The sequence below is a fragment of the Hyla sarda genome, chromosome 11, assembly GCF_029499605.1.
Source record: "Hyla sarda isolate aHylSar1 chromosome 11, aHylSar1.hap1, whole genome shotgun sequence".
NCBI classification, from domain to species: Eukaryota; Metazoa; Chordata; class Amphibia; order Anura; family Hylidae; genus Hyla; species Hyla sarda.
This window is the reverse complement of record NC_079199.1, coordinates 22,480,513-22,505,398: the sequence shown is the minus strand read 5'-3', so window position 1 is coordinate 22,505,398 and position 24,886 is coordinate 22,480,513. Positions and strand designations below refer to the sequence as shown.

Below are 24,886 nucleotides of genomic sequence, written 5' to 3'. Positions count from 1 at the left end.
AGGGAAGTGGTTAAAGGGGTATTCCAAGAAAAAACTTTTTTTTTTATATATCAACTGGTTCCATAAACAGATTTGTAAATTACTTCTATTAAAAAATCCTTTCTTAATCCTTTCAGTACTTATGAGCTTCTGAAGTTGAGTTGTTCCTTTCTGTCTAAGTGCTCTCTGATGACACGTGTCTCGGGAAACGCCCAGTTTAGAAGCAAATTCCCATAGCAAACCTCTTCTAAACTGGGCGGTTCCCGAGACACGTGTCATCAGAGATTACTTAGACAGAAAAGAACAACCTAAACTTCAGAAGCTCATAAGTACTGAAAGGATTAAGTTTTTTTAATAGAAGTAATTTACAAATCTGTTTAACTTTCTGGAGCCAGTTGATATATAAAAAAAAAAGTTTTTTCCTGGATAACCCCTTTAAGGATGTTTTTGTGTATTTATATGTGTACGTGTTTTACTGCATTGAATACTTTAACCTGCAATGTGTACACTACTTTTCTTTCCATCCTAATAAATAAATTAAAAACGTCTTTTGTGCAATTTCGTTGTCTCAAAAAGGTTTAATTGTAAATACATTTCTGGTCTTATTTCTTAATAAACTGACAGAAAAGAAGTCACCTAGTTAAGAAGCTGAACAACACTGATCACCATTCTACGACCTCCCCTCTTATGGAAGGAACCCCGACCATCAAATCCAAAAAGAAGCTTCTGCAGATTATAGACACCACTCTGCTTAAGTGTTACCTGCATGTAAGTTACATATATATATATATATATATATATATATATATATATATATATATATGATGATTCAGTTCTTTTAACCTTTATTTGTATCACCAGAGAAGTGTTCACCAATTAAGAAAAATAATACCAAAAAATATTAAGGCCATGTTGACACATGGGACTTTTCCTGCCGAATTCCACATTGGAGTCCGGCATGGAAATTCCGCTGCAGCAGAGTTCCTTTGAATTCAATGGGATTCTGCTGCGCTGTGCACTCGGTGGAATTTCCGTGCCAGATGATTCCATCATTTAAAATTCCGTTTTCTGCGTCCACAGAGAGAATGAACATGTTCATTCTTTCCGCAGACTCCGCATGGAATGCATAGCTGTCTATGAGATTGCGCATTCCCTTGTGGTGCTAGCGCCGGCATGTTTATGTGGAACGTCCGCACAGAGATTCTCCGCGCGGACATTCCATAGTGTGAACATAGTCTAAAGGTCTCTGCTTATTATTAGGCCTAGTGGGGAGAGTGAAAACTGCAGGATTTCTGGATTATTTTATAATCTAGATAGCGAAATGGAAAATTAGAATAAAAAAAAAAATATTACCCATAACGCTTAAAATTACGGAGTGCACTTTTTGGTAAAAATGACACTTTATCTTCTGTAGGTCCATACGATTCCAAAGATACCCAATTTATACAGGTTTTGTTTTATTTTACTAGTGAAAAAAATATATATATATAAAAAACTTTTTTTAAGAAAATTAGTAGGCTTAAAATTGTCCCCTTCTGACCCCTATAACTTTTTTTATTTTTCCGCAAAAAAGGCTACATCAGGGCTCATTTTTCTGTGCGTGATCTGTAGTTTTTAACACTTTTTATGGATATATTTTCTGCTATATGAAGTGACCAAAAATCCGCAATTCTGGACTTTGGTATTTTATTACGTTTATGCCGTTTACCGTGCGGTTTAATAAACATTATATTTTAATAAGTCAGACATTTACGCATGCGGCGATACCACATTTGTTTTATTTTAGATCAGCTTTGATCGCAGGATCTAAAGGGTTAATAGCCTCACAGGGGGAGATCGCCGCTGCAGGCTATTAACTGCGGCCCTTGGCTGTTGATTCCAGCTGGGGGCCGCGCGGTTCAGAGCTGGATGACGTCAAAATCCCGCTCCATAGCTGCCCCCCCTTCCCAGGGTACTCCAGAAAGTTAAACAGATTTGTAAATTGCTTCTATTTAAAAATCTTAACCCTTACAGTACTTTTCAGCTGCTGTATGCTCCACAGGAAGTTCTTTTCTTTTTAAAAAAAAATTTCGGCCTGACCACAGTGCTCTCTGCTGACATCTCTGTCCATTTTAGGAACTGTCCAGAGTAGAAGAAAATCCCCATAACAAACCTCTGGGGTCAGGCAGAAAGGAAATTCAAAAAGAAAAGAACTTCCTGTGGAGCATACAGCAGCTGATAAGTACTGGAAGGATTAAGATTTTTAAATAGAAGTAATTTACAAATCTGTTTAACTTACTGGCTTTTTTCTAAAAAAGAAAATAATAAATGTTTTCCAGGGGAGTACCCCTTTAACACAATGGGGTCCTATATTTTCACATTTCGTATGTTTCTGTTAAATAAAGATAAATGGTCTCCTATACGTCAACCTTGACCGTGCATTGTAATGTTCCTTCATTAGACTAATGTTGCTCTGGTGGCGCCGCTGCTGCGGTTAGAGAACAACCATTGCCATGTGGAAGAGAGTGAGCACGTGCTAAAAAAGGCGCACAAGTACAGCGAGCTCATCATCCTCTATGAGAAGAAAGGCCTCCATGAAAAAGGTAAAGCCATAAATACAGTTGTTGCACTAAACAGTTACTTGGGGTACGTATGTTGACATTGTAGAGCGGTGTTTTCCAAACAGCGTATCTCCAGCTGTTGCAAAACCACAGCTCCCAGCAGGCCCAGACAGCCGTTGGCTGTCCGGGCCTGCTGGGAGTTGTAGTTTTTGCAACAGCTGGAGTCACCCTGTTTGGTAAACACCGACGAAAGAGATTCGCCAAATCCATAAACATCATTGTGATTGTTATACTTCGTATCCTGATCAAGTGTTTTTTTTTATTTATTTATTTTTCCACAGCTCTCATGGTTCTTGTTGACCAGTCGAAAAAAGCCAATTCCCCTTTAAAAGGTCACGAAAGAACGGTCCAGTACCTGCAAAGATTAGGTGAGTTCTAAAACCTGCGCCCCGTGTAGATCAGTGTCGTGGTTTTGTCGTTTGTATGTTTTTGTTGTATTAGATAGAGATGAGCGAACCTACAGTAAATTCGATTCGTCACGAACTTCTCGGCTCGGTTGCTGACTTTTCCTTCATAAATTAGTTCAGCTTTTCGGTGCTCCGGTGGGCTGGAAAAGGTGTATACAGTCCTAGGAAAGAGTCTCCTAGGACTGTATCCACCTTTTCCAGCCCACGGGAGCACCTGAAAGCTGAACTAATTTATGCAGGAAAAGCCATCAACTGCCGAGCCGAGAAGTTCGTGACGAATCGAATTTTACTGTAAGTTCGCTCATCTCTAGTATTAGACAATAAAAATTTGTTGACCTTTCGGATATAGAATTTAAAGGGGTTATCCAGGAAAAAAACATATATATATATATATATATATAATCAACTGGCTCCAGAAAGTTGAACAGATTTGTAAATGACTTCTATTAAAAAAATCTTAATACTTTCAGTACTTATGAGCTTCTGAAGTTAAGGTTGTTCTTTTCTAAGTGCTCTCTGATGACACCTGTCTTGGGAACCGCCCAGTTTAAGCAAATCCCCATAGCAAACCTCTTCTAAACTGGGCGTTTCCCGAGACACATGTCATCAGAGAGCACTTAGACAGAAAAGAACAACCTTAACTTCAGAATCTCATAAGTACTGAAAGGATTAAGATTTTTTTAATAGAATTAATTTACAAATCTGTTTAACTTTCTGGAGCCAGTTGATATATAAAAAAAAGTTTTTTCCTGGATAACCCCTTTAAAGGGCTACTCCAGTGGAAAACAATTTATTTTATTTTTTTTAATCAATTGATTCTAGAAACCGAAACAAATTTGGAAAGTACTTCTATTTTAAAATCTTAATCCTTCCAGTACTTATCAGCTGCTGTATATTACAGGGGAAGTTGTGTAGTTCTTTTCTGTCTGACCACAGCGCTCTCTGCTGACACCTCTGTCCATGTCAGGAACTGTCCAGAGCAGGAGAAAATCCTCATAGCAAACCTCTCCTGCTCTGGACAGTTCCTGACATGGCCAGAGGTGTCAGCAGAGAGCACTGTGGTCAGAAGAAAGGAACTTCAAAAAGAACTTCCTCTGTAGTATACAGCAGCTGATAAGTCCTGGAAGGATTAAGATTTTTAGATAGAAGTAATTTACAAACCTGTATAACTTTCTGGCACCAGTTGATTTGGAAAAAAAAAAAATATTTCCCATCGAAGTACCCCTTTAAGAGGTTTTAATCCCCAGTGCAATGTCATGACAAAAAAAAATCTTCTGTTTGAGTAGGATCACGCATAGTCTTTACGCAGCAGATTTCACAATGCACAAAATACGCTGCATATTCTCCAGCAGACACACGGCGGCAGACACTGCGCGTACAGGGCTGCAGCGGGTATCCCTGTGTCTGTGCTGATAGGAGAATTTTAACCTAAGGGTGCGTTCCCACAGGGCGTATATGCTGCGCATTCCTTGCTCACTATACACACAAGGCTTTCCGGCAACAGCCCTATGTGTGCAGTGAGTTTTGGAGGCGGGGCCGTGTGAGCCGGCGTGACTGTGACGCGCGGCTCCGCTCAGCTCTGAGCGCGCGGCTAAAGGGTCAATAGCGCGCGGCGCCGCGATCGGCGCTGCGCGCTGTTAGCGGCGGGTCCCGGCTTCACTATGACGCTGGGCCCGCCGTGATATGATGCGGGGTTACCGTGTAACCCCGCGTTATATCACGGGAGCAGGACCAAGGACGTACCAGTACGTCCTTGGTCCTTAAGGGGTTAAAAAAATATTCTACTTGTCTCAAAATATAAAAAAAAATGCATTTCCCAATGTTGACCAGCAGAGGGAGCTAACATGAGGAATCTGGAGAAGACAAACAATTTGTTACTTGAATCTATTACATTGACTATGCAGTATAACCTGCAGACATGATGCTATAGAGCAGAAGGAGCCGAGCGAATTGATATTTAGTTTTCAGGGGAAAGTTTTAGGATAATTTGTCATTTATTCATGTAAATCTCTGCTCATTCTGGGCTACATAGTCATGTAGGCGGTCCTACCAAGTGATTGACGGTTCTCAATATGCCCACTTATACATACACAGAGCTGTCAATCACCCACTTTACTACCTACTTAGCCCAGAATGAGTAAAGTACTTAAAGGGGTACTCAAACTTAAATCAACTGGTGCCAGAAAGTTAAACAGATTAGTAAATTTCTCCTATTTAAAAAATCTTTATCCTCCCAGTACTTATTAGCTGCTGAATACTACAAAAGAAATCATTTTCTTTTTGGAACAAAGAGCTCTCTGCTGAGATCACGCGCACAGTGCTCTCTGCTGACATCTCTGTTCATTTTAGGAACTGTCCAGTGTAGGAGAAAATCCCCATAGCAAACATATGCTCCTCTGGAAAGTTCCTAAAATGGACAGAGATGTCAGCAGAGAGCACTGTGGTCATGATATCAGCAGAGAGCTCTGTGTTCCAAAAAGAAAAGAATCTCCTCTGTAGCATTCAGCTGCTAATAAGTACTCAAAGGATTAAGATTTTTTTAATAGAAGTAATTTACAAATCTCTTTAACTTTCTGGCACCAGTTGATTTAAAAAAAAAAAAAAAAGTTTTCCACCGGAGTACCCCTTTATGTGGGCGGTCCTGCTCGGTGATTGACATGAACACTTGTAGGACCGCCTACATGACTACTTAGCCTAGAACGAGTAGAGATTTACATGAATAAATTACAACGTATTCTGGAACTTTTCCCACAAAACTATCTATCCATCTTCTCAGCTTCTCCTGCTCTTTGACAAGACAACTGCAGGTTGGGCTGTATTTTTAGTGTGACAGGTTCCCTTTAAAAAAAAAGAACTTTAGAATGTCAGTAGCTTTGATTGCTGGCGGTCCGATTTCTGAGACCCCCCCCCCCCCCCTATGTCCAAAGTTTTTTTTTAAATGTTCCTTATAAGGCCCATGTGACAGGTGATAGATGAAAAGCTTTAGAGAGATATACAAAATGAGCAATCTTGTTTTCTTTTCCATGACGATAATGTTGATCTCACGATTTCTTCAGGAGCGGAAAAAATTTCTTTGATTTTTGAGTATTGTGTATGGGTCCTGAGATACCACCCTGAAGATGGACTGAAGGTAACAAATGTTACATTGTTTAGTTTTTATTAGCTGTTTAAAGGGGTACTCCATTGGAAAACAATTTTTTTTTAAATTAACTGGTGCCAGAAACTTAAACAGATTTGTAAATTACTTCTATTTAAAAATCTTAATTCTTCCAGTACTTATCAGCTGCTGTATGCACCAGAGGAAGTTCTTTTCTTTTTTGAATTTCCTTTCTGTCTGACCACAGTGCTCTCTGCTGACACCTCTGTCCATGTCAGGAACTGTTCAGCACAAGATATGTTTGCTATGGGGATTTGCTCTTACTCTTGACAGTTCCTAAAATGGACAGAGGTGTCAGCAGAGAGCACTGTGGTCAGACAGAAAGGAAATTCAAAAAGAAAAGAACTTCCTCTGCCGCATACAGCAGCTGATAAGTGCTGGAAGGATTAATATTTTTTAATAGAAGTAATTTACAAATCTGTTTAACTTTCTGGCACCAGTTGATTTAAAAAAAATGTTTTCCAGTGGAGTACCCCTTTAAATAAAATAACTTTAGCTTTGATCCATGGGATCATGGGGATATCATTGTCAGTCTTTGCCCACCGTGTTAGAAAGACATGGAGCATCATCCTGTTACATGGGTGACAATGGGAAAACACATTTAGATAGATCAGTGTTTCCCAACCAGGGTGCCTCCAGCTGTTGCAAAACTACAACTCCCAGCATGCCCGAAAAGCGCCAACAGCTGCCTGGGCATGCTGGGAGTTGCAGTTTAGCAGCAGCTGGAGGCTCCCTTCTGCATGGAATGGTATGTTGGCTCGCGCTCTGTGCATTGACTATGGGATTGCCAAAGATACTTTGAGTAAACAAACAATAAACCACCAATAGGTGATCAAAAAGACCCATTAGTTCCCAACCATTAAACTAGTAAATTATTTACAAGACTATTAATAGATCCAAAAAGTGAAAAAGAAAAATGGGAAAACACACATTTAAAAACACTGTGTGCTACAAATTTCTGTATGGATGTACAATTATTGGGCTATAGTCGCTCCATGTATTATATAATGGGTGTAGGGGACATCTCCTTGTGTCCGTACAGCTGATAGAGACCCTGCAATTTCACCACGGTGGTCCCCATCAGCCCGACTGAGCTGTCGGGAATGCTTTTTTTTTTTTAAAGGAAAACTGTCAGCTTTCTCCCCCCGCACTAACCAGCAGTACTGGCTGGTAGTGCAGGGAACGCTGATCAGTTTGATGCTTACCGTGCCCGGATCCACAGTGCCGTTCGGCCGTAATCTTCTATTTGCGGTATATGCTAATGAGGTGCTAACTGGCACCGGCCGGCTAACTGGCACTCTGATGTCAGTGGCGCCTGTCGCAGCGCCGCCCAGCTCATCAATATTCCTCCCCTCCCTCCGCCTCTCCCTCTTCTCCCCGCTCTGTATTGAAGAGAGAAGGGAGGAATATTGATGAGCTGGGCGACGCTGCGGCAGGTGGCACTGAGGTCAGAGTGCCAATTAGCCCGGCCGATGCCATTTAGCACCTCATTAGCATATATACCGAAAATAGAAGATTACGGCCGAACAGCGTGGCGGATCTGGGCACGGTAAGCATCAAACTGATCAGCGTCCCCCGCACTACCAGTTAGTACGGGGGGAGAAAGCTGACAGTTTTACCTTAACTTTGATCGCCGTGTCTAAAGGGTTAATGCCGCACATCACTGCGATCGGTGATGTCCGGTATTAGCCACGGATCCCGGCTACTGTTAGCCGCCGGGACCGACCCGATATGACACGGGGTCACCGTGTGACCCCACGTTAGATCGCGGGCGCAGGGCAAACAGGTATGCTCTGCGTCCCCAAGAGGTTAATAAAGTCTTGTAAATAATTTAATGGTTGGAAACTAATGGGTCTTTATGATTACCTATTGGTGGTTTATTGTTTGTATACATATTACCCTCCAACCATTGGTCTCCCACCTTTTGGATTCTAAAAGATACTTGAGCACAGCACAATGGCCCCATTCTGGATATCGGGCGAGGGGGGATGGGGGAGGGGAGAGAGATTTTTTTTGTTGTAAACATTATTACTACTTTATGTGACAGATATTTACCGAGGACCTCACAGAAGTCGAGACCCTTCCCAGAGACCTTGTACTTGAGTTTTTATTGGAAAACTTCAAAGACCTCGCTATTCCCTACTTGGTAAGGAACACAATTTTGCCTTATATTCCAGCTATAGGATTAAAATCAGGAATGGATGAAAGGGGTACTCCGCTGGGGGAAAAACCGGTGCCAGAAAGTTAAACAGATTTGTAAATTACTTCTATTTAAAAATTCTAATCCTTCCAGTACTTATCAGCTGCTGTATGCTCCACAGGAATTTTTCTTTTTGAATTTCCTTTATGTCTGACCACAGCGCTCTCTGCTGACACCTCTGTCCATGTCAGGAACTGTCCAGAGCAGGAGAGGTTCGCTATGGGGATTTGCTTCTACTCTGGACAGTTCCTGACATGGACAGAGGTGTCAGCAGAGAGTACTGTGGTTAGACAGAATGGAAATAAAAAAAAAAAAACATCCTGTGGAGCATACAGCAGCTGATAAGTACTGAAAGAATTAGAATTTTTAAATAGAAGCAATTTTACAAATCTGTTTCACTTTCTGGCACCAGTTGATTAAAAAAAAAATAATAATAATTAAAAAGAGAGAAAAAAACATTATTTCCAGTGGAATACCCCTTTAACCCCTTGTCGACTACCCCCATAACCTGTACAGCAGGTGTGCATGGGGATGGCATGGCTTGGACTCGGGATCTAAGCCTGCTCCATATGTATTGGGTGCCGGCTATGTAATCCAGCCAACACCTGCCTGCAGGGGGGCAATAATGGAGATAACTCTGATCTCGGATGCTGAACCCCTTAGATGCCGCGGTCAAATAATGAAGAATAGGTTTGTGGAAACAAGAGGAAAGGCCCCCAGTTGTTGGTGTATGGCCACCTTTACATATCCGCAGAATGCACCAACTTTGCTCAGCTGCTTTAGCTTCTATAGTCTTGAACAAAGAAATAGATCAATGTTTCCCAACTAGGGTGCCTCCAGCTGTTGCAAAACTACAACTCCCAGCATGCCCGGACAGCCAAAGGCTGTCCGGGCATGCTGGGAGTTGTAGTTTTGCAACAGCTGGAGGCACCTTAGTTGGGGGAACACTGAAATAGCTACATTCGGGTCTATCTGGACCTCTGATACCTGCAGTGGAGAATGAATGAAGAGGTGACACCTCTCTCTCCATTAACTTCTATGGAATCATCCACATAAGCATTGGTTATGGCTAGAGATGAGCGAACTTACAGTAAATTCGATTCGTCACGAACTTCTCGGCTCGGCAGTTGATGACTTTTCCTGCATAAATTAGTTCAGCTTTCAGGTGCTCCCGTGGGCTGGAAAAGGTGGATACAGTCCTAGGAGACTCTTTCCTAGGACTGTATCCACCTTTTCCAGCCCACCGGAGCACCGGAAAGCTGAACTAATTTACGCAGGATAAGTCATCAACTGCCGAGCCGAGAAGTTCGTGACGAATCGAATTTACTGTAAGTTCGCTCATCTCTAGTTATGGCGATCGGCTGTAGGGATATTTGCTTGTCGAACTGTATGTGATCGTGTGTTTTTTGTTTTTCCAGGAACACATTATCCTCACATGGGAAGATAAGGGCCCTGAATTTCACAACTGTCTCATCAAGCTGTATTGTGAGAAGGTGCAGACTCTCATGCAGGCTATAGGTACTTGGCTTATCAATTGTGTGTGTGTGTGGGGGGGGTGGCTAATGGGGTACTCCGCCCCCAGACATCTTGTCCACTGCCCAAAGTGTAGGGGATAAGAGTCTGATTGTGGGTATCCCCCGCAATCTCCTTCATGCCACCCCAGCATTCTGAACTTTTTGTTCCGAACGCTGGGTTTGGGGCTGTGGTCGTGACATCACGTCACTGCCCTGGTAACGTCACGCCACAACCCCTCCATTCACGTTGATGGGTGGGTCTGTCACGCCCCCTCCCATAGGCATGAATGGACGGAACGTGCCTTAATGTCACAACTAACGTTCAGAGCAAAAAGTGCAAAATGCTGGGATGGCATGCAGGACATCTCAGGGGTCCCCAGCGGAGGGACCCCCTTGATCAGACATCTTATTCTCTATCCTTTGCACAGGGGATAAGATGTCTAGGGGCAGAGTACCCCTTTAAAAGACAATAAGTCCATGCACAATGAATATGTAAAGAAATAGATAAATAGATATATTAAATGTATCATGATTTTGTACAGTTGTTTTATATTGTTAATCGGTTAAGGACGCAGGGCGTAGCTCTACGTCCTGAGTCCCGTTAACGGGGTTTAAACCATTCTCACGACCGGAGAACGCTTTAAACGCCATGGGTCCCGACTGCTATCAGCAGCCAGGACCCAGGGTTAATGCCGGACACTGCCAATCGGGCCGATGCCAGGCATTAACCCTGTAGACACCGCAATCAAAGTTGATCACGGCGTCTTAAGTGAAAGTAAAACTATGCCGGCAGCTCAGCGGAGCTGATCGGGACTATCGCGACAGAATTGCTATGTCCCGATCAGCTTACTGGACGACAGGAGGGTCCTCACCTGCCTTCTGGTCGTCCGATCAGCAATCTTCTGCTCCATGCCTGCTCAGCAGCAGAGCGCCGATAACACTGATCAATACTATGCTATGGCATAGCATTGATCAGTGTATGCAATCAAAAGATTACATGGTATATCCCCCTCCCCCCACCCTCTGTGGGGGATAAAAAAAAAAGGGTTAAAAATAAATAAATTTAAAAAAGAGAATACATTTGAACAAGCCCCCCCCCCCCCCTTCTAATAAAAGTTTGAATCACCCCCCTTTTCCTACTTTTTTAAATAAAATAATGTAATAAAAAAAAAAATCATATGTGGTACCGCCGCGTGCGTAAATGTCCAAACTATTAAAATATAAGGTTAGCTAAACTGTAGTCAATGGCGTACATGTAACAAAATACCAAAGTCCAAAAGTGTGAATTTCTGGTCACTTCATATACCATAAAAATATGACTAAAAAGCGATCAATCCAATCAAAACAAAAATGGTACCGATTTAAAAACGACAGACCTTGGCGCAAAAAAATTCTCCATGATATCGCCCCGTACGCGGAAAAACAAAAAAGTTATAGGGGTCAGAAGATGACCATTTTAAACATACTAAAGGACATACTTTTTTTTTTAAAGTAGTAAAATAAATAAATAAAACCTACATAAATTGGGTATCCCTGTAACCGTATGGACCTACAGAATAAAGATAAGGTGTCATTTTCTCTGAAAAGTGCACCGCGTAGAAACGGAAGCCCTAAAAATTAGCAAAATGGCGTTTTTTCTTTTTCATTTCACCCCACAAATATTTTTTTGGTTTCGCTGCAGATTAGGTTATAAAAGTGATGTCAATACAAAGTACAATTGTAGGGGGAAAATTGAACGTGTAATGATGAGTCCTTAAAGGGGTACTGCGCTGCTCAGCATTTGGAACAAACTGTTCTGAACGCGGGAGCTTGTGACATCATAGCCCCGCCCCCTCATGCCACGCCCCCTCCCATAGACTTGCATTGACGGGGCTATGACGTCATGAGCTCCCGGCTCCAGCGTTCGGAACCGTTTGTTCCAAACGCTGAGAAGTGGAGTACCCCTTTAAGGTGTTAAAGAAAAAACCTTGTAGTTTACCATGCTGTACCCAGCCACACCATATTACCTTCAATTAGAAAGGCTGTGTACATCTTATAGTTTAAAGCCTTTATTGCTTATCTTTTTTTTGTAGGTTCTACATGCAATGAAGAAGCGGCGAATGTCCCCGCAGGCTCCGAGAAGGGGGAGTTGGGAACATTTCGGACTAAATTGCTAAATTTCTTGGAAATCTCAAACTGTTATCAGCCGGAGCATCTGATCAGTGATTTCCCATTTGATGGTGAGTTCGGATCACTTGTATGCAAACTGAAATGGTCGATTAAATACAGGGTGGGCCCTTTATATAGATACACCTTAATAAAATGGGAATGGTTGGAAAGTTAGATTCAAAATGGCCGCCATGGTCACCACCCATCTTGAAAAGTTCCCCCCCTCACACATACAGTGGTCCCTCAAGTTACAATATTAATCGGTTCCAGGACGGCCATTGTATGTTGAAACCATTGTATGTTGAGACCATAACTCTATGGAAAACTGGTAATTGGTTCTGAAGCCTCCAAAATGTCATCCAAAAAATAGGAAAAATAAGTAGATAACAAATACAGATAAAGCAAGTCCTTCCATATAAAAGTAATAAAGATCAGCTGGGAGCTGTAATCACTGTCTATGTCAGTGTTTACCAAGCAGAGAGCCTCCAGCTGTTGCAAAACTACAACTCCCAGCATGCCCGGACAGCCTTTGGCTGTCCGGGCATGCTGGGAGTTGTAGTTTTGCAACAGCTGGGAGTACCCTGCTTGGGAAAACACTGGTCTATGTAGAGGACAGGAGCTTCTTCGGGGTCCTGTACAGTACACAGTGTCCCAAAAAAGTAACATGGAGTCGCCCTCACCTGGTGTCCAAAGGAGCAGTTAACCCTGGCACAGGTAAAGAGTACAGAACATGTAATACCTCCCTGTACTGTAGGGGGCGCTACCAGACACCAGTCAGTGCATACGCTTCAGTAATACAGGTAAAGAGTACAGAACATGTAATACCTCCCTGTACTGTAGGGGGCGCTACCAGACACCAGTCAGTGCATACACTTCAGTAATACAGGTAAAGAGTACAGAACATGTAGTACCTCCCTGTACTGTAGGGGGTGCTACCAGACACCAGTCAGTGCATGCACTTTAGTAATACAGGTAAAGAGTACAGAACATGTAGTACCTCCCTATACTGTAGGGGGCGCTACCAGACACCAGTCAGTGCATACACTTCAGTAATACAGGTAGAGAGTACAGAACATGTAGTACCTCCCTGTACTGTAGGGGGCGCTACCAGACACCAGTCAGTGCATGCACTTTAGTAATACAGGTAAAGAGTACAGAACATGTAGTACCTCCCTGTACTGTAGGGGGCGCTACCAGACACCAGTCAGTGTATACACTTCAGTAATACAGGGGTTTTATCATTGAATATCAATTCTGATTGGTCAGTTCTTCCAGCCATTGACACGTTTCACAAATCTGGATTGTCTGTACATTGTATGGTGAGTCTGGTTTCAATTTACAATGGTCCAGAATAGACCATTGTATGTTGAAACTATTGTATGTTGAGGCCATTGTAAGTTGAGGGATCACTGTACTAATGTGCCACAAACAGGAAGTTAATATCACCAACCATTCCCATTTTATTAAGGTGTATCCATATAAATGGCCCACCCTGTACATTTCATGTAGAATATTATCTACTGTGTTGTACATTATTATTATTATTTTTTTATATTCTTTATTAGATTTTTTTTTCCCGTCTACATAACAAAACCACATATTATTTTAACCAGACTAACTATCTCTGAAGATACATTCTATGTAGAATATTATCCACTGTCTTGTTCTTCTATGCAGGACTGCTGGAGGAGAGGGCACTACTCTTGGGTCGCATGGGGAAGCACGAGCAGGCTCTGTTTATTTATGTGCATATCCTGAAGGACACTAACATGGCAGAACAGTGAGTAGAATATCGATAAACATAGTTATAGTACGGCCAAATAGTACAACCAAAGAGGACAGAAGATGTGGATGAAGGGAAAGAGTATTGGTGGATGCAGAGGAGGGGATATAAACCTAGTATAGTAGGTCTCAAAGGTGCATTCCAGAGGATTTAAAGGGGCACTCCACTGGCCACTGTTCCGGCTGCATTTCGGAACATTTGGTTCCGAAAGCTGTGCGCATGCTGCGTGTGTCGACAGGCTTCCGCAGCGCGTGCACAGCGTTCAGAACTAAATGTTCCAAACGCAGCCGGAACACTGGCCGGTGGAGTGCCCCTTTAAATTTAAAGGTGACTAGGTAGGAGGAAGTACCTACCTATATGTGGCGCTAGAGAGACAATCTCTGATCTGTTAAAACCACTGATGCCCATTAGTAGACAATATTGTTTCGGCCTTCTTTATCCTCTACAGTATAGAGAAGTGTTTCACAACCAGTGTGCCTCCAGCTGTTTCAAAACTACAACTCCCAGAATGCCCTGACAGCCAACAATTTCTTTTGTCTTGGCTATATTTAAGAAGGTTTTTTTTGCCTCTTGTTGTAATCTTAGGTACTGCCACAAACATTACGATTACGCCAAGGACGGTAATAAAGATGTAAGTACAATACATTATTAGTTACTCTGATGTTGGGGTTGAATGCCCTCATTTTAACCATGAGGGGACACTATTCCTGTACTAAAATGCAATTTGCAACTTTTGGGGGTTTTGGTTTTCCTAAGTGCACTTGTACTGCTTTAAAAAAAAAAAAAAAAAAAATGTAAAGGGGTATTCCGGGCAAATTTTTTTTTATCCCCCATCGAAAGGGTAGGGGATAAGATGTCTGATCGCTGGGACCCCCCGCAATCTCCTTGCAGCACCCGCATTCTATGCGGGAGCTGCGTCTCCAGTTTCGAAAACCTCAGTGTTTCCGGGACGTGACGTCACGCCACGCCCCCTCCATTCATGTCTATGGGAGCGGGTGTGATGGCTATTACTGTTCAACACTATGCATTGGCATAGCACTGTTCAGTTATATCGGTGATCTGCTTGTACAGCCTGACTCTGGGAGCAATCTTCCCCAGAGGCAGGCTGTACAAGTAAATCACTTCACTGCATCTGAATGGTTAATGACAAGCATCACCAAGATCACTGATGTCCGCCATTAACAGCGAGGTGCCAGCTGCTCCTGGCTTCGTAGTCGTAAATGGACATCCTGGCGCGTTAAAGGGGTCGTCCAGTGGTGAAAAACTTATCCCCTATCCTAAGGATAGGGGATAAGTTTGAGATCGCGGGGGGTCCGACCGCTGGGGCCCCCTGCGATCTCTCTGTACGGGGCCCCGGCTCTCCGCCGAGATAGCGGGTGTCGACCCCCGCACGAGGCGGCGGCCGACACGCCCCCTCAATACATCTCTATGGCAGAGCCGGAGATTGCCGAAGGCAGCGCTTCGGCTCTGCCATAGAGTTGTATTGAGGGGGCGTGTCGGCCGCCGCCTCGTGCGGAGGTCGACACGCCCCCTTCCAGCGGGCTGTTGGGGCTCCGTACAGGAGATCGCGGGGGGCCCCAGGGGTCGGACCCCCCGCGATCTGCAACTTATCCCCTATCCTTAGGATAGGGGATAAGTTGCTCACCACTGAATCACCACTGGACTACTCCTTTAAGTACCAGGGCACTAGAGCATACATTTACAACCGATGTTGTTAAGAGGTTAAAGGGGTACTCCGCTGCTAGACATGTTATCCCCTATCCAAAGGATAAAGGATAACATGTCTGATCGCAGGGGTCCGGCCACTGGGGACCCCTGCAATCTCTGCCGCGGCACCACAGTCATCTGGTGCACAGAGCGAACGCCACTCCGTGTGGGGTGACTGGCGATCACAGCTGCCACGCCCCCTCCATTCATGTCTGTGGGAGGAGGCGTGATCCAGTGTAGTAGCTGTCAAGTCACCTCCCATAGAGGAGGGGGGGGGCAGTGGTCGGACCCCCTGCGATCAGACATGTTATCCCCTATCCTTTAAACAGGGGATTACATGTCTAGGGGTGGAGTACCCCTTTATAGAACTGTGATTTACATTCTATTAGATCTAGCAGATGGCTGATGACGGACCTGATTGTTGCCACGTCCAGTACAAGCTAAATCGTGATATAAATAATCATAAAATGTGCATAAAAAACGAAATGTTCTCTGTTTTTAGTAATGAAACATCCTGTGTGCTGCATGAGACCCATGTGTGTTTTTTTTCTTTTGTATTTTAGGTCTATTTATCTCTGATCAGAATGTACCTGTCTCCGCCTGATGTGCATTGTCTGGGTCCCATTAAAATAAAATTAGAAGAGCCAAAGGCAAACATTGCTGCGGCTTTAGCGGTCCTGGAGCAGCACCACGCAAAACTGAATACAACAAAGGTAAAGACTATGGAGCCGCCACAAAACGGATGTGTCCACGCTAGCACTGTAGCTTCCATATATAACTGGATCAGTTTGCAAAGGGTTAATGATAAATCTTGTCACCTCCCACCCCCCCCCCCTCCTTTAAAATTCCAGTATTTCTGACATAGAATTTGAGATGTCTCTTATTTTATTTATTTTTATTATTTTATATAATTTTTTTCTATTTTTTGTTTATTATATATATATCTATATTTTATATATCTATATTTTATATATATATATATATATATATATATATATATATATATATGTGTTTGTGTATATATTAGCGATCGATATAGTTTTTTTAGGGCCGATACCAATAATCGGTGGAGGTTAGGGCCGATAGCCGATAACTTATACCGATATTCCGGTATAAGTTATCGGCTATTTATCCCCCCGCGACAACGTTGCAGATCATTGATTTAAAGCGGGCGCTTTAAATCAATGCACTGCAGTGGCTTTTGCGGTGCCATAGACCGCCGCCGCCACCCGCTTCTCTCCCCCTGCCTGTCAGGGTGGTCCGGGCCATCCTTCCTTCCTGTAGTGTCCGGCGGCATTCCGGGTGGAGGGTGAACCGGTCCGGGCTGTCCTTCTCCGGGGGGTCATCTTCTCCACTCCGGGCAGGCTCCGGCCTAGTACGCTGCATAGACGCCGCTGCGCAGTGACGCCCGTGCGCAGCGACGCACCTGACGTCACGGCGTAGCGGCGTCTATGCAGCGTACTAGGCCGGAGCCTGCCCGGAGTGGAGGAGAAGGACAGCCCGGACCGGTTCACCCTCCACCCGGAATGCCGCCAGACACTAGAGGAAGGAAGGATGGATGGCCCGGACCACCCCCATTACGGGTAAGTTTAATTTTTCTTTATTGACTCGGAGGGTGGGGGAGGGGCCCGACCGGTATAGCGGTATGGGCAAAAATCTATACCGGTATACCGCTCAGCACTATGGTGTGGGGGTGCGACGCGGTGCGGTGGGTCGCGGGGCGGTGCTGGGGGCAGGGCATTATCGGCTTATCGGCCGATACCGATAATGCCCAAAATTGTGATTATCGGCCGATAATATCGGCCATACCGATAATCGGTCGACCCCTAGTGTGTGTGTATGTATGCGTGTATGTATGTATGTATGTATGTATGTATGTGTATATATATATATTATGTATCTAAGTAAATTTAGATGTAGATAGAACCAGGGTTTTTCTCGTGGAGTTTTGAAATGATTTATGTATTTAACCCTTCGATTGCGTATAGGCCATAGACTTATTACCAGCCAACACACAGATCCGAGAGATTCAGATCTTTCTGGAGAAAGTTCTGGAGGAGAACGCTCAGAGGAAGAGATTCAACCAAGTTTTGAAGAACCTTTTGCACGCAGAGTTCTTGAGAGTAAGTACTCAAACTCACGAAGGACCTGTATTCCCAAATCTATGCTTAAAAGCGTGCGCTACTGTCTCTTTAAAAAAAAATAAAAAATATTTTGACACGTCGCACAGACAGGTCAAAAGTTTTGATTGTTCACCCGTCCTACACCCCCATCAATAGCCGGGGGAAGCGCTCTGCAACAAGTGTCAAGTGCAGTGTTTCCCAAACAGGGTGCCTCCAGCTGTTGAAAATCTACAACTCCCAGCATGCCCGGACAGCCTTTGGCTGTCCAGGCATGCTGGGAGTTGTAGTTTTGCAACAGCTGGGGGCACCCTGGTTGGGAACTATTGCTCTGTTTAAATTAAAATACATTACCTCCTATTGATAGGAGAATATTTGTTTCTTCTGTTTGTAAAATTTATGATTGAAAAAAAGATGGGGTTTTTGTTTTTACATGTTGCTCTCTTTTATGTTCTATTTGCACTATTTTTTGGAATAAAGTAGTGATGTCTTGTAATGTGTTATGCTTTTACTTAATGAAAACAGATTATACATGAAGTATAATGCATTCTATAATGCATTCACATGTGGGGGATATATATATAAGATGTGCAAAGCAGCTCATTACATCACCTTATTCAGGTAGTGTTCCCTGGTATCAGCTTAGCCATCTTTGGGCCGGCAGTAGCGGTGTCCGGAACACTGAAGCTTGGAGCTTCCGTGTTTGGGATGTCATGCCACGCCCCCTAATACGTAGCCGTCGCTCCTCCTCCCATAGACATGAATGGAGGGGGTGCGGCGGCTGTAGTCGACTGTCATCCGGCACAGAGCGGATAGGGGGTAAGATGTTTTTCGCCGGAGTACCCCTTTAAGATTTGTATATAGAAGTAATTTACAAATCTGTATAATTTAATTAACTTATTAATCACCCTGAATTGTGAATTTACTTTCCAAATTCTGTAGAGCTTCCAAAAAGCAGACAGCCTGATGACTAGCTTACACTTAAATACACTGTATTGAAGCATTGTGCAACATCTGACCTTAGCTACAATTAAAAAGAAATTGTATATATTCCATATTTTGCTCATACTTCTATTTCACTGAAAAAAATCTACTCTTTTCACCCTCTCCCATTCAGTTTTTCCTAAGAGCTTATAAGCGACATGACTTTTTCCTCTGTTGACACTTCTCAGTGTTACGTAGTTTTGTTATCTGTATAATTATTTGTTTAGTGCAATAATAATTTAGTGTCAAGAACTAAGTGTTCTATGCAGATCTTTTTTTTTTATATATATATATATATGTTGATATATTCATTAATATCTTATGCAGGTACAGGAGGAGAGGATTTCCCATCAGCAGGTCAAATGTGTTATTACAGAAGAGAAGATCTGCAACGTTTGCAAGAAAAAGATTGGAAACAGGTGAGGTGCATTTTAGAATTTAGAAGCCCATAGTAACCAGGATCTGTGGCCTCTGCACGGTCATCATCCACATGGTGATAATGCTCAGAGCCTAATATGCTAATGAAGGACTAGACCAGTGTTTTCCAACCAGAGTTCCTCCAGCTGTTGCAATACTACAACTCCCAGCATGCCCAGACAGCCAAAGGAAAGACTGACATGCAATATCAGTGCCACACTCATTACATACGGTATCAGAATTACGCTTGTCAAATACAGTATCAGGACCATGCTCATTACATATGGTATCAGAACCATGCTTGTTACATACGGGATCTGAATAATGCTAGGAACATACCAGGGCCACACTCATTACATACAGGATCGGGGCCATGCTCGTTACATACAGTATCGTTACAGTATCGGGGCTACGCTCGTTGCATGCAGTATCGGGGCTACGCTCGTTGCATGCAGTATCAGGGCTACGCTCGTTGCATGCAGTATCGGGGCTACGCTCGTTGCATGCAGTATCGGGGCTACGCTCGTTGCATGCAGTATCGGGGCTACGCTCGTTGCATGCAGTATCGGGGCTACGCTCGTTGCATGCAGTATCGGGGCTACGCTCGTTGCATGCAGTATCGGGGCTACGCTCGTTGCATGCAGTATCGGGGCTACGCTCGTTGCATGCAGTATCGGGGCTACGCTCGTTGCATGCAGTATCGGGGCTACGCTCGTTGCATGCAGTATCGGGGCTACGCTCGTTGCATGCAGTATCGGGGCTACGCTCGTTGCATGCAGTATCGGGGCTACGCTCGTTGCATGCAGTATCGGGGCTACGCTCATTGCATGCAGTATCGGGGCCACAGTTACGGTTCACACCCTATTGAGTTTAAAGAGAGCTTTCTCCCCATTGATTACTGGGCAGTGGTGACTACCCAGATTAGTTTATACCGGAGGAACTTTATTAGAACAAAACTAAAACTTTAATGCATCCTAAAATATTCTTGTGAATGCAGAGTGTACAACAGTGTACAATTTCGACACAATAAAAGCACCAAGAGCATAGGTATATAGAGATAGATATAATCTGTGTATAAATAGAAATAAATAGATAGATAGTGAATAGCATGAATCCTTACTCTATTAAGAGTGCCACTCTTGTCCTCAGTTCGTAAATGGTATTGCAGCTCAGTTCCATTAAAGCGGCATACAGTATCAGGACCATGCTCATTATCTACGGTATCAGGACCACGCTTATTATATACAGTATCAAGACAGGACTGATGCAAGGATTTTTGCAACCCTAGGCAAAAGCTAATTTTGCTGCCCCTAGACTCTGCCCATTGGCCCCTCCCTTAGATACACCCACCCTTACTACTGGGGTGACACACTGTATCATACCTCCTCCTCATGTAATCACCTTACTACTGGGGTGACACACTGTAACAAACATACATTATAGAGAATGTGGTGCTGGCTGAGTGCTTCGGATGAGCGGCGGGTGCTTCAGATTCGGGCTGGCTACTAACTTTTTTTTATTTTTTGCAGCGGGCACTCTAAAAGGCGCTCTAGGCGTCTGTCTATTTTGCCTATAGGCAGAGCCAGCCCTGTACTCATTACATACAGTATCAGAACCATGCTCTTACAGTAACTTACGTTATCAGGGCAGTTCCACTTCTACCAGAAACAGTGCCACCCTTGTCCTCAGTTTATAAGTGCTATTGAAGCTCAGTTGCATTAACATACAGTATCAGAACCATGCTCATTATATAGTTCCATTAAATCAAATGAAGCTGAGTTGTAATACCCCACACAACCTGAGGACAAATATTGCGCTTTTTTTTGCAGGCACCAATGCTTTATATTGTGGCATTATCGCGTCCAATGTGTAAGTTCAGCCTATTCTTCTCTCTGTTCACAGTGCGTTTGCCCGGTATCCAAGCGGTGTGGTCGTCCATTACTTCTGCGCAAAAGATGTCAGCTCGGTGGACTCTTGAAGCTGTCGGCAAAATTTAAGCATTTATGTATGGTACAAGTACTGCGGCGGGTCCATGAGGCTGTTACATTGGAGCAAAGCTCCTGCACTGGATGATGGATCTTTTATATTGTACGAAAGACGATGACTGTTCTGAGACCTCTCTCCTAGACCGGTGGTCTCCAAACTGCGGACCTCCGGCTGTTGCGAAACCACAACTCCCAGCAGGCCCGGACAGCCAACGGCTGTCCGGGCCTGCTGGGAGTTGTGGTTTCGCAACAGCCGGAGGTCCGCAGTTTGAAGACTAGAGATAAGCGAATTTACAGTAAATTCGATTCGTCACGAACTTCACCGCTCGGCAGTTGATGACTTATCCTGCATAAATTACTTCAGCTTTCAGGTGCTCCGGTGGGCTGGAAAAGGTGGATACAGTCCTAGGAAAGAGTCTCCTAGGACTGTATCCACCTTTTCCAGCCCACCGGAGCACCGGAAAGCTGAACTCATTTATGCAGGATAAGACATCAACTGCCGAGCCGAGAAGTTTGTGACGAATCGAATTTACTGTAAATTCGCTCATCTCTATTGGAGACCACCGGCTCAGACTCTTTGTGCTGTAATAATGTAGATTCTGATGAGTCCTACAGTAAGTCTTGTTATATGGACAGATTTTGCACACCTTCCGGTAAAGTGTAAGATTGCCGTAGCCGGGGTCATGAAGGATTTATACCTAAAGCTTGTAAAATGTTTGTTAATGTAATGTACATAGAACTTTATATAACAAGGTGGGTGGGGTAGGTCATTACCGTAAAGAATTTGTATAGTATTATGTTTATTCACTTACGGTAGAGTTCAAGCACTATATAAACAAAAGAATGTATAGATACAGAAAGAAAGCTATGGGGGGAGCTTTACCAAAACCTGTGGAGAGGAAGAGCAGTGCAGTTGCCCATAGCAACCAATCAGCGCGCTGCTTTCATTTTTCACAGGCCTCTTTTTCAAAATGAAAGTAGCAATCTGATTGGTTGCTATGGGCAACTGGTCAACTCTTCCTCTGCACAGGTTTTGGTAAAGCTCCCCCTATGCCACTAAGAATTACAATTTTATTTGTTTACAGTAGAAGGACAAACTTTTATTTTTTAATGGGTTTGTGCGTTTCTGTTCACGTTGTTTATTGCTTTGAGCAATGCGGTTGACTGAGAGAAAGGAGTCTTTTAGGTTTGCTTGTATCACCGGTTTGAAGTGCCATTTTCTGTTTTATTAATTGCTGAATAAACCGTTCACCGGGTTACATCTGATGGTGGAAATTATTCTATTTTACTAGTATTAAAAAAATCGGAATCAAATGATGCATGAGGAGCCACTTAATGAACCAATAGCAGAAGTATATAGATAGAGCTGCAGGGGAGGTGTATAACTACTATATATCCTGATCCCATTGAGAGAGCAGCAGTATACAGATAGAGCTGGGAGGAGGGGGGGTGTAGAACTACTGTATGTCGCAATGCCATAGAGATAGCTGCAGCAGCAGTATACAGAGAGAGCTAAATGGGACATGTAGAACTACTATAGGTCATGATCCCATAGAGTTGGCTGCAGCAGCAGTATACAGAAGGAGCTAAAGGGGAGGTGTAGAACTAATATATACCCTGATCCCATAAAGATAGCAGCAGTATACAGAAGGAGCTAAAGGGGAGGTGTAGAACTAATATATACCCTGATCCCATAAAGATAGCAGCAGTATACAGATCCAGGGGGGTGGGGGGAGAGAAGGTGTAAAACTACTATATATCCTGTTCCCATAGAGAGAGCAGCAGCAACAGTATACAGATAGAGGTGGGAGGGGGGGGGGTGTAGAACTACTATATTTCGTGATCCCATAGAGATGGCTGCAGCAGCAGTCTACAGATAGAGCTAAATGGAAGATGTAGAACTACTATTTACCCTGATCCCATGGAGATAGCAGATAGAGCTGGGAGGGGAGAGATCTGAGAGCTAGTAGGAGGGATCCAGGAGGTGATGATGTCCACATGTAGTTCAGAGGAATTCAGAACCCAGAACGAAAAACCAAAAACCTTGAGTGCTTCTTTAACGGGATTAATTTTTAACATAATTTAATGCAAAAATGAACCCCTGCAGTTCAAACCCTGGGCTTTTCAAGGTGGATTCCATGAATATTCATTCTTTTGGCTGAATCCAGATCTACTTTGGAAGTTTAGCTACAGAACTTCTGTAGTCGGCAATGGGATTCTGATGCAAGTGCATTCCAACAAGTAATTAAAAAAATTAAACGGAGCTCAAGATGATGTGGCCCACACTCACCAGTGTCCACTTTTATTTTTCTGGACCAACACACCTCTTCCTGGTGCCCAATTTCATACTTCGGTTTCTCTTTCTGCCATGTGTTTCCCTGTAAGGGTGTGTTCCCACACGGCGTATACGCAGCATATGTCACGCTGTGCAAAATTTACGGCAGCAGCGGGAAATACGCTGCGTATTCCTTGCCCGCTATACACACAGGACTTTGTGGCAGCCCTATGTGTTCAGTGAGTTTTGGAGGCGGAGCCACGCGTCAGTCACGCCGGCACACGGCCCCGCCTCTAAAACTCACTGCACACATAGGGCTGCTTCCGGAAAGCCCTGTGTGTATAGTGAGCAAGGAATACGCAGCATATTTCCCGCTGCTGCTGTAAATTTTGCGCAGCGTGACATATGCTGCGTATACGCCATGTGGGAACGCACCCTAAAACTACATTTCCCAGCAATCTTTGCTTGTCGCATTAGACCGCGGGGACCTTCTCACACAGCTTAATCCCTGCCCATCCATGCTTTAGAGGACAGAAGGGCATGAAATGCGCATGCACTGTCCAAGCGCTAATAGAACCCACAGCCTGTGATGTCAGTAAAGGGGTCTGGTTGTGAGAAGGCCCCCCTACTGAAAACTGGAATCAAAACAAGGAGGACCCTAGGACACGGCATTTATGGCACTTTCAGGGGATGTATGATGGGTCCGATCAACAAAACTGCTCAGTATAGGTAATAACATTACATGGCAGAGTGCGATGTCTATGGATGATGGATACAATTAATATTAATTTTACTCATCTGGAATACCCCATACATTCTCTGACAACCCCTTTAATGATCTTGTAAATTCCTACATTGTTAAAGGGTACCGCTCATCAAATAAACTTTTGATATATTTTAGATTAATGAATGTTGAATAACTTTCCAATAGCATGTTAATGAAAAATAGGCTTCTTTCTATTGTATTTTTCCCGATCAGTCCTGTCAGCAAGCATTTCTGACTCATGCTGGAGTCCTAAACACTCAGAGCTGCCAGCCTGCTTTGTTCACAGCCAAACAGGCTGTGAACAAAGCAGGCTGGCAGCTCTGAGTGTTTTCCTTTGTGAACAAAGCAGACTGGCAGCTCGTAGTGTTTAGGACTCCAGCATGAGTCTGAAATGCTTGCTGCCAGGACTGGTAGGGAGACCCCTAGTGGTCATTTCTTCAAAGTGGAAAATTAAATAGAAAGAAGCATATTTTTTAATAACATGCAATTGTAAAGTTATTCTGCATACATTAATCTATAATATATCAAAAGTTTTTTTGATGAGAGGTACCCTTTAATATCTGAGTAATTTATGTATGTTTTATTAATATTGTTGTCTGCCGCTATAAGCTGAGGTCTACTGCATCGTTTTGTCCAGTTACATCACTTTCATAATGTGTATAAGTCCTGCAAATCTCTGGACACCATTATTTTTTTTTTTTCTCGTGCCAGTTTTTCCATTTTATTTTTTTTTTTCAGGCCTTTTTCCGTTTTTTTTAGAACAAATGTTTGTTGTCGATAAGAATGTCAGACAATCAATTCCGCTAATCTCCTTTGAACACAGGTTGAAGGGGTATTCCGGCTT

At 43.5% G+C, this 24,886-nt stretch overlaps 1 protein-coding gene across 3 annotated transcripts in view; it reads left to right on the top strand.

Annotated features, from left to right (window-relative positions):
- VPS39 (VPS39 subunit of HOPS complex) overlaps nt 1–21,279 on the top strand; it is a 44,926-nt gene extending 23,647 nt beyond the window's left edge. For 2 of the 3 annotated variants that reach the window (XM_056545149.1, XM_056545148.1), the window contains exons 13-25: nt 604–747; nt 2,420–2,561; nt 2,861–2,947; nt 6,043–6,116; nt 8,191–8,289; nt 9,762–9,861; nt 11,930–12,076; nt 13,683–13,785; nt 14,374–14,419; nt 16,059–16,208; nt 17,484–17,618; nt 18,927–19,018; nt 20,919–21,176. In XM_056545149.1, the coding sequence (XP_056401124.1) occupies nt 604–747; nt 2,420–2,561; nt 2,861–2,947; nt 6,043–6,116; nt 8,191–8,289; nt 9,762–9,861; nt 11,930–12,076; nt 13,683–13,785; nt 14,374–14,419; nt 16,059–16,208; nt 17,484–17,618; nt 18,927–19,018; nt 20,919–20,994 (1,395 nt within the window). In that variant the 3' untranslated portion in view covers nt 20,995–21,176. Of the gene's footprint in view, nt 1–603; nt 748–2,419; nt 2,562–2,860; nt 2,948–6,042; nt 6,117–8,190; nt 8,290–9,761; nt 9,862–11,929; nt 12,077–13,682; nt 13,786–14,373; nt 14,420–16,058; nt 16,209–17,483; nt 17,619–18,926; nt 19,019–20,918; nt 21,177–21,260 lie in introns of those variants that run through there. The other variant, XR_008848647.1, reaches the window with a different exon arrangement.
- Nucleotides 21,280–24,886: the final 3,607 nt, after the last annotated feature.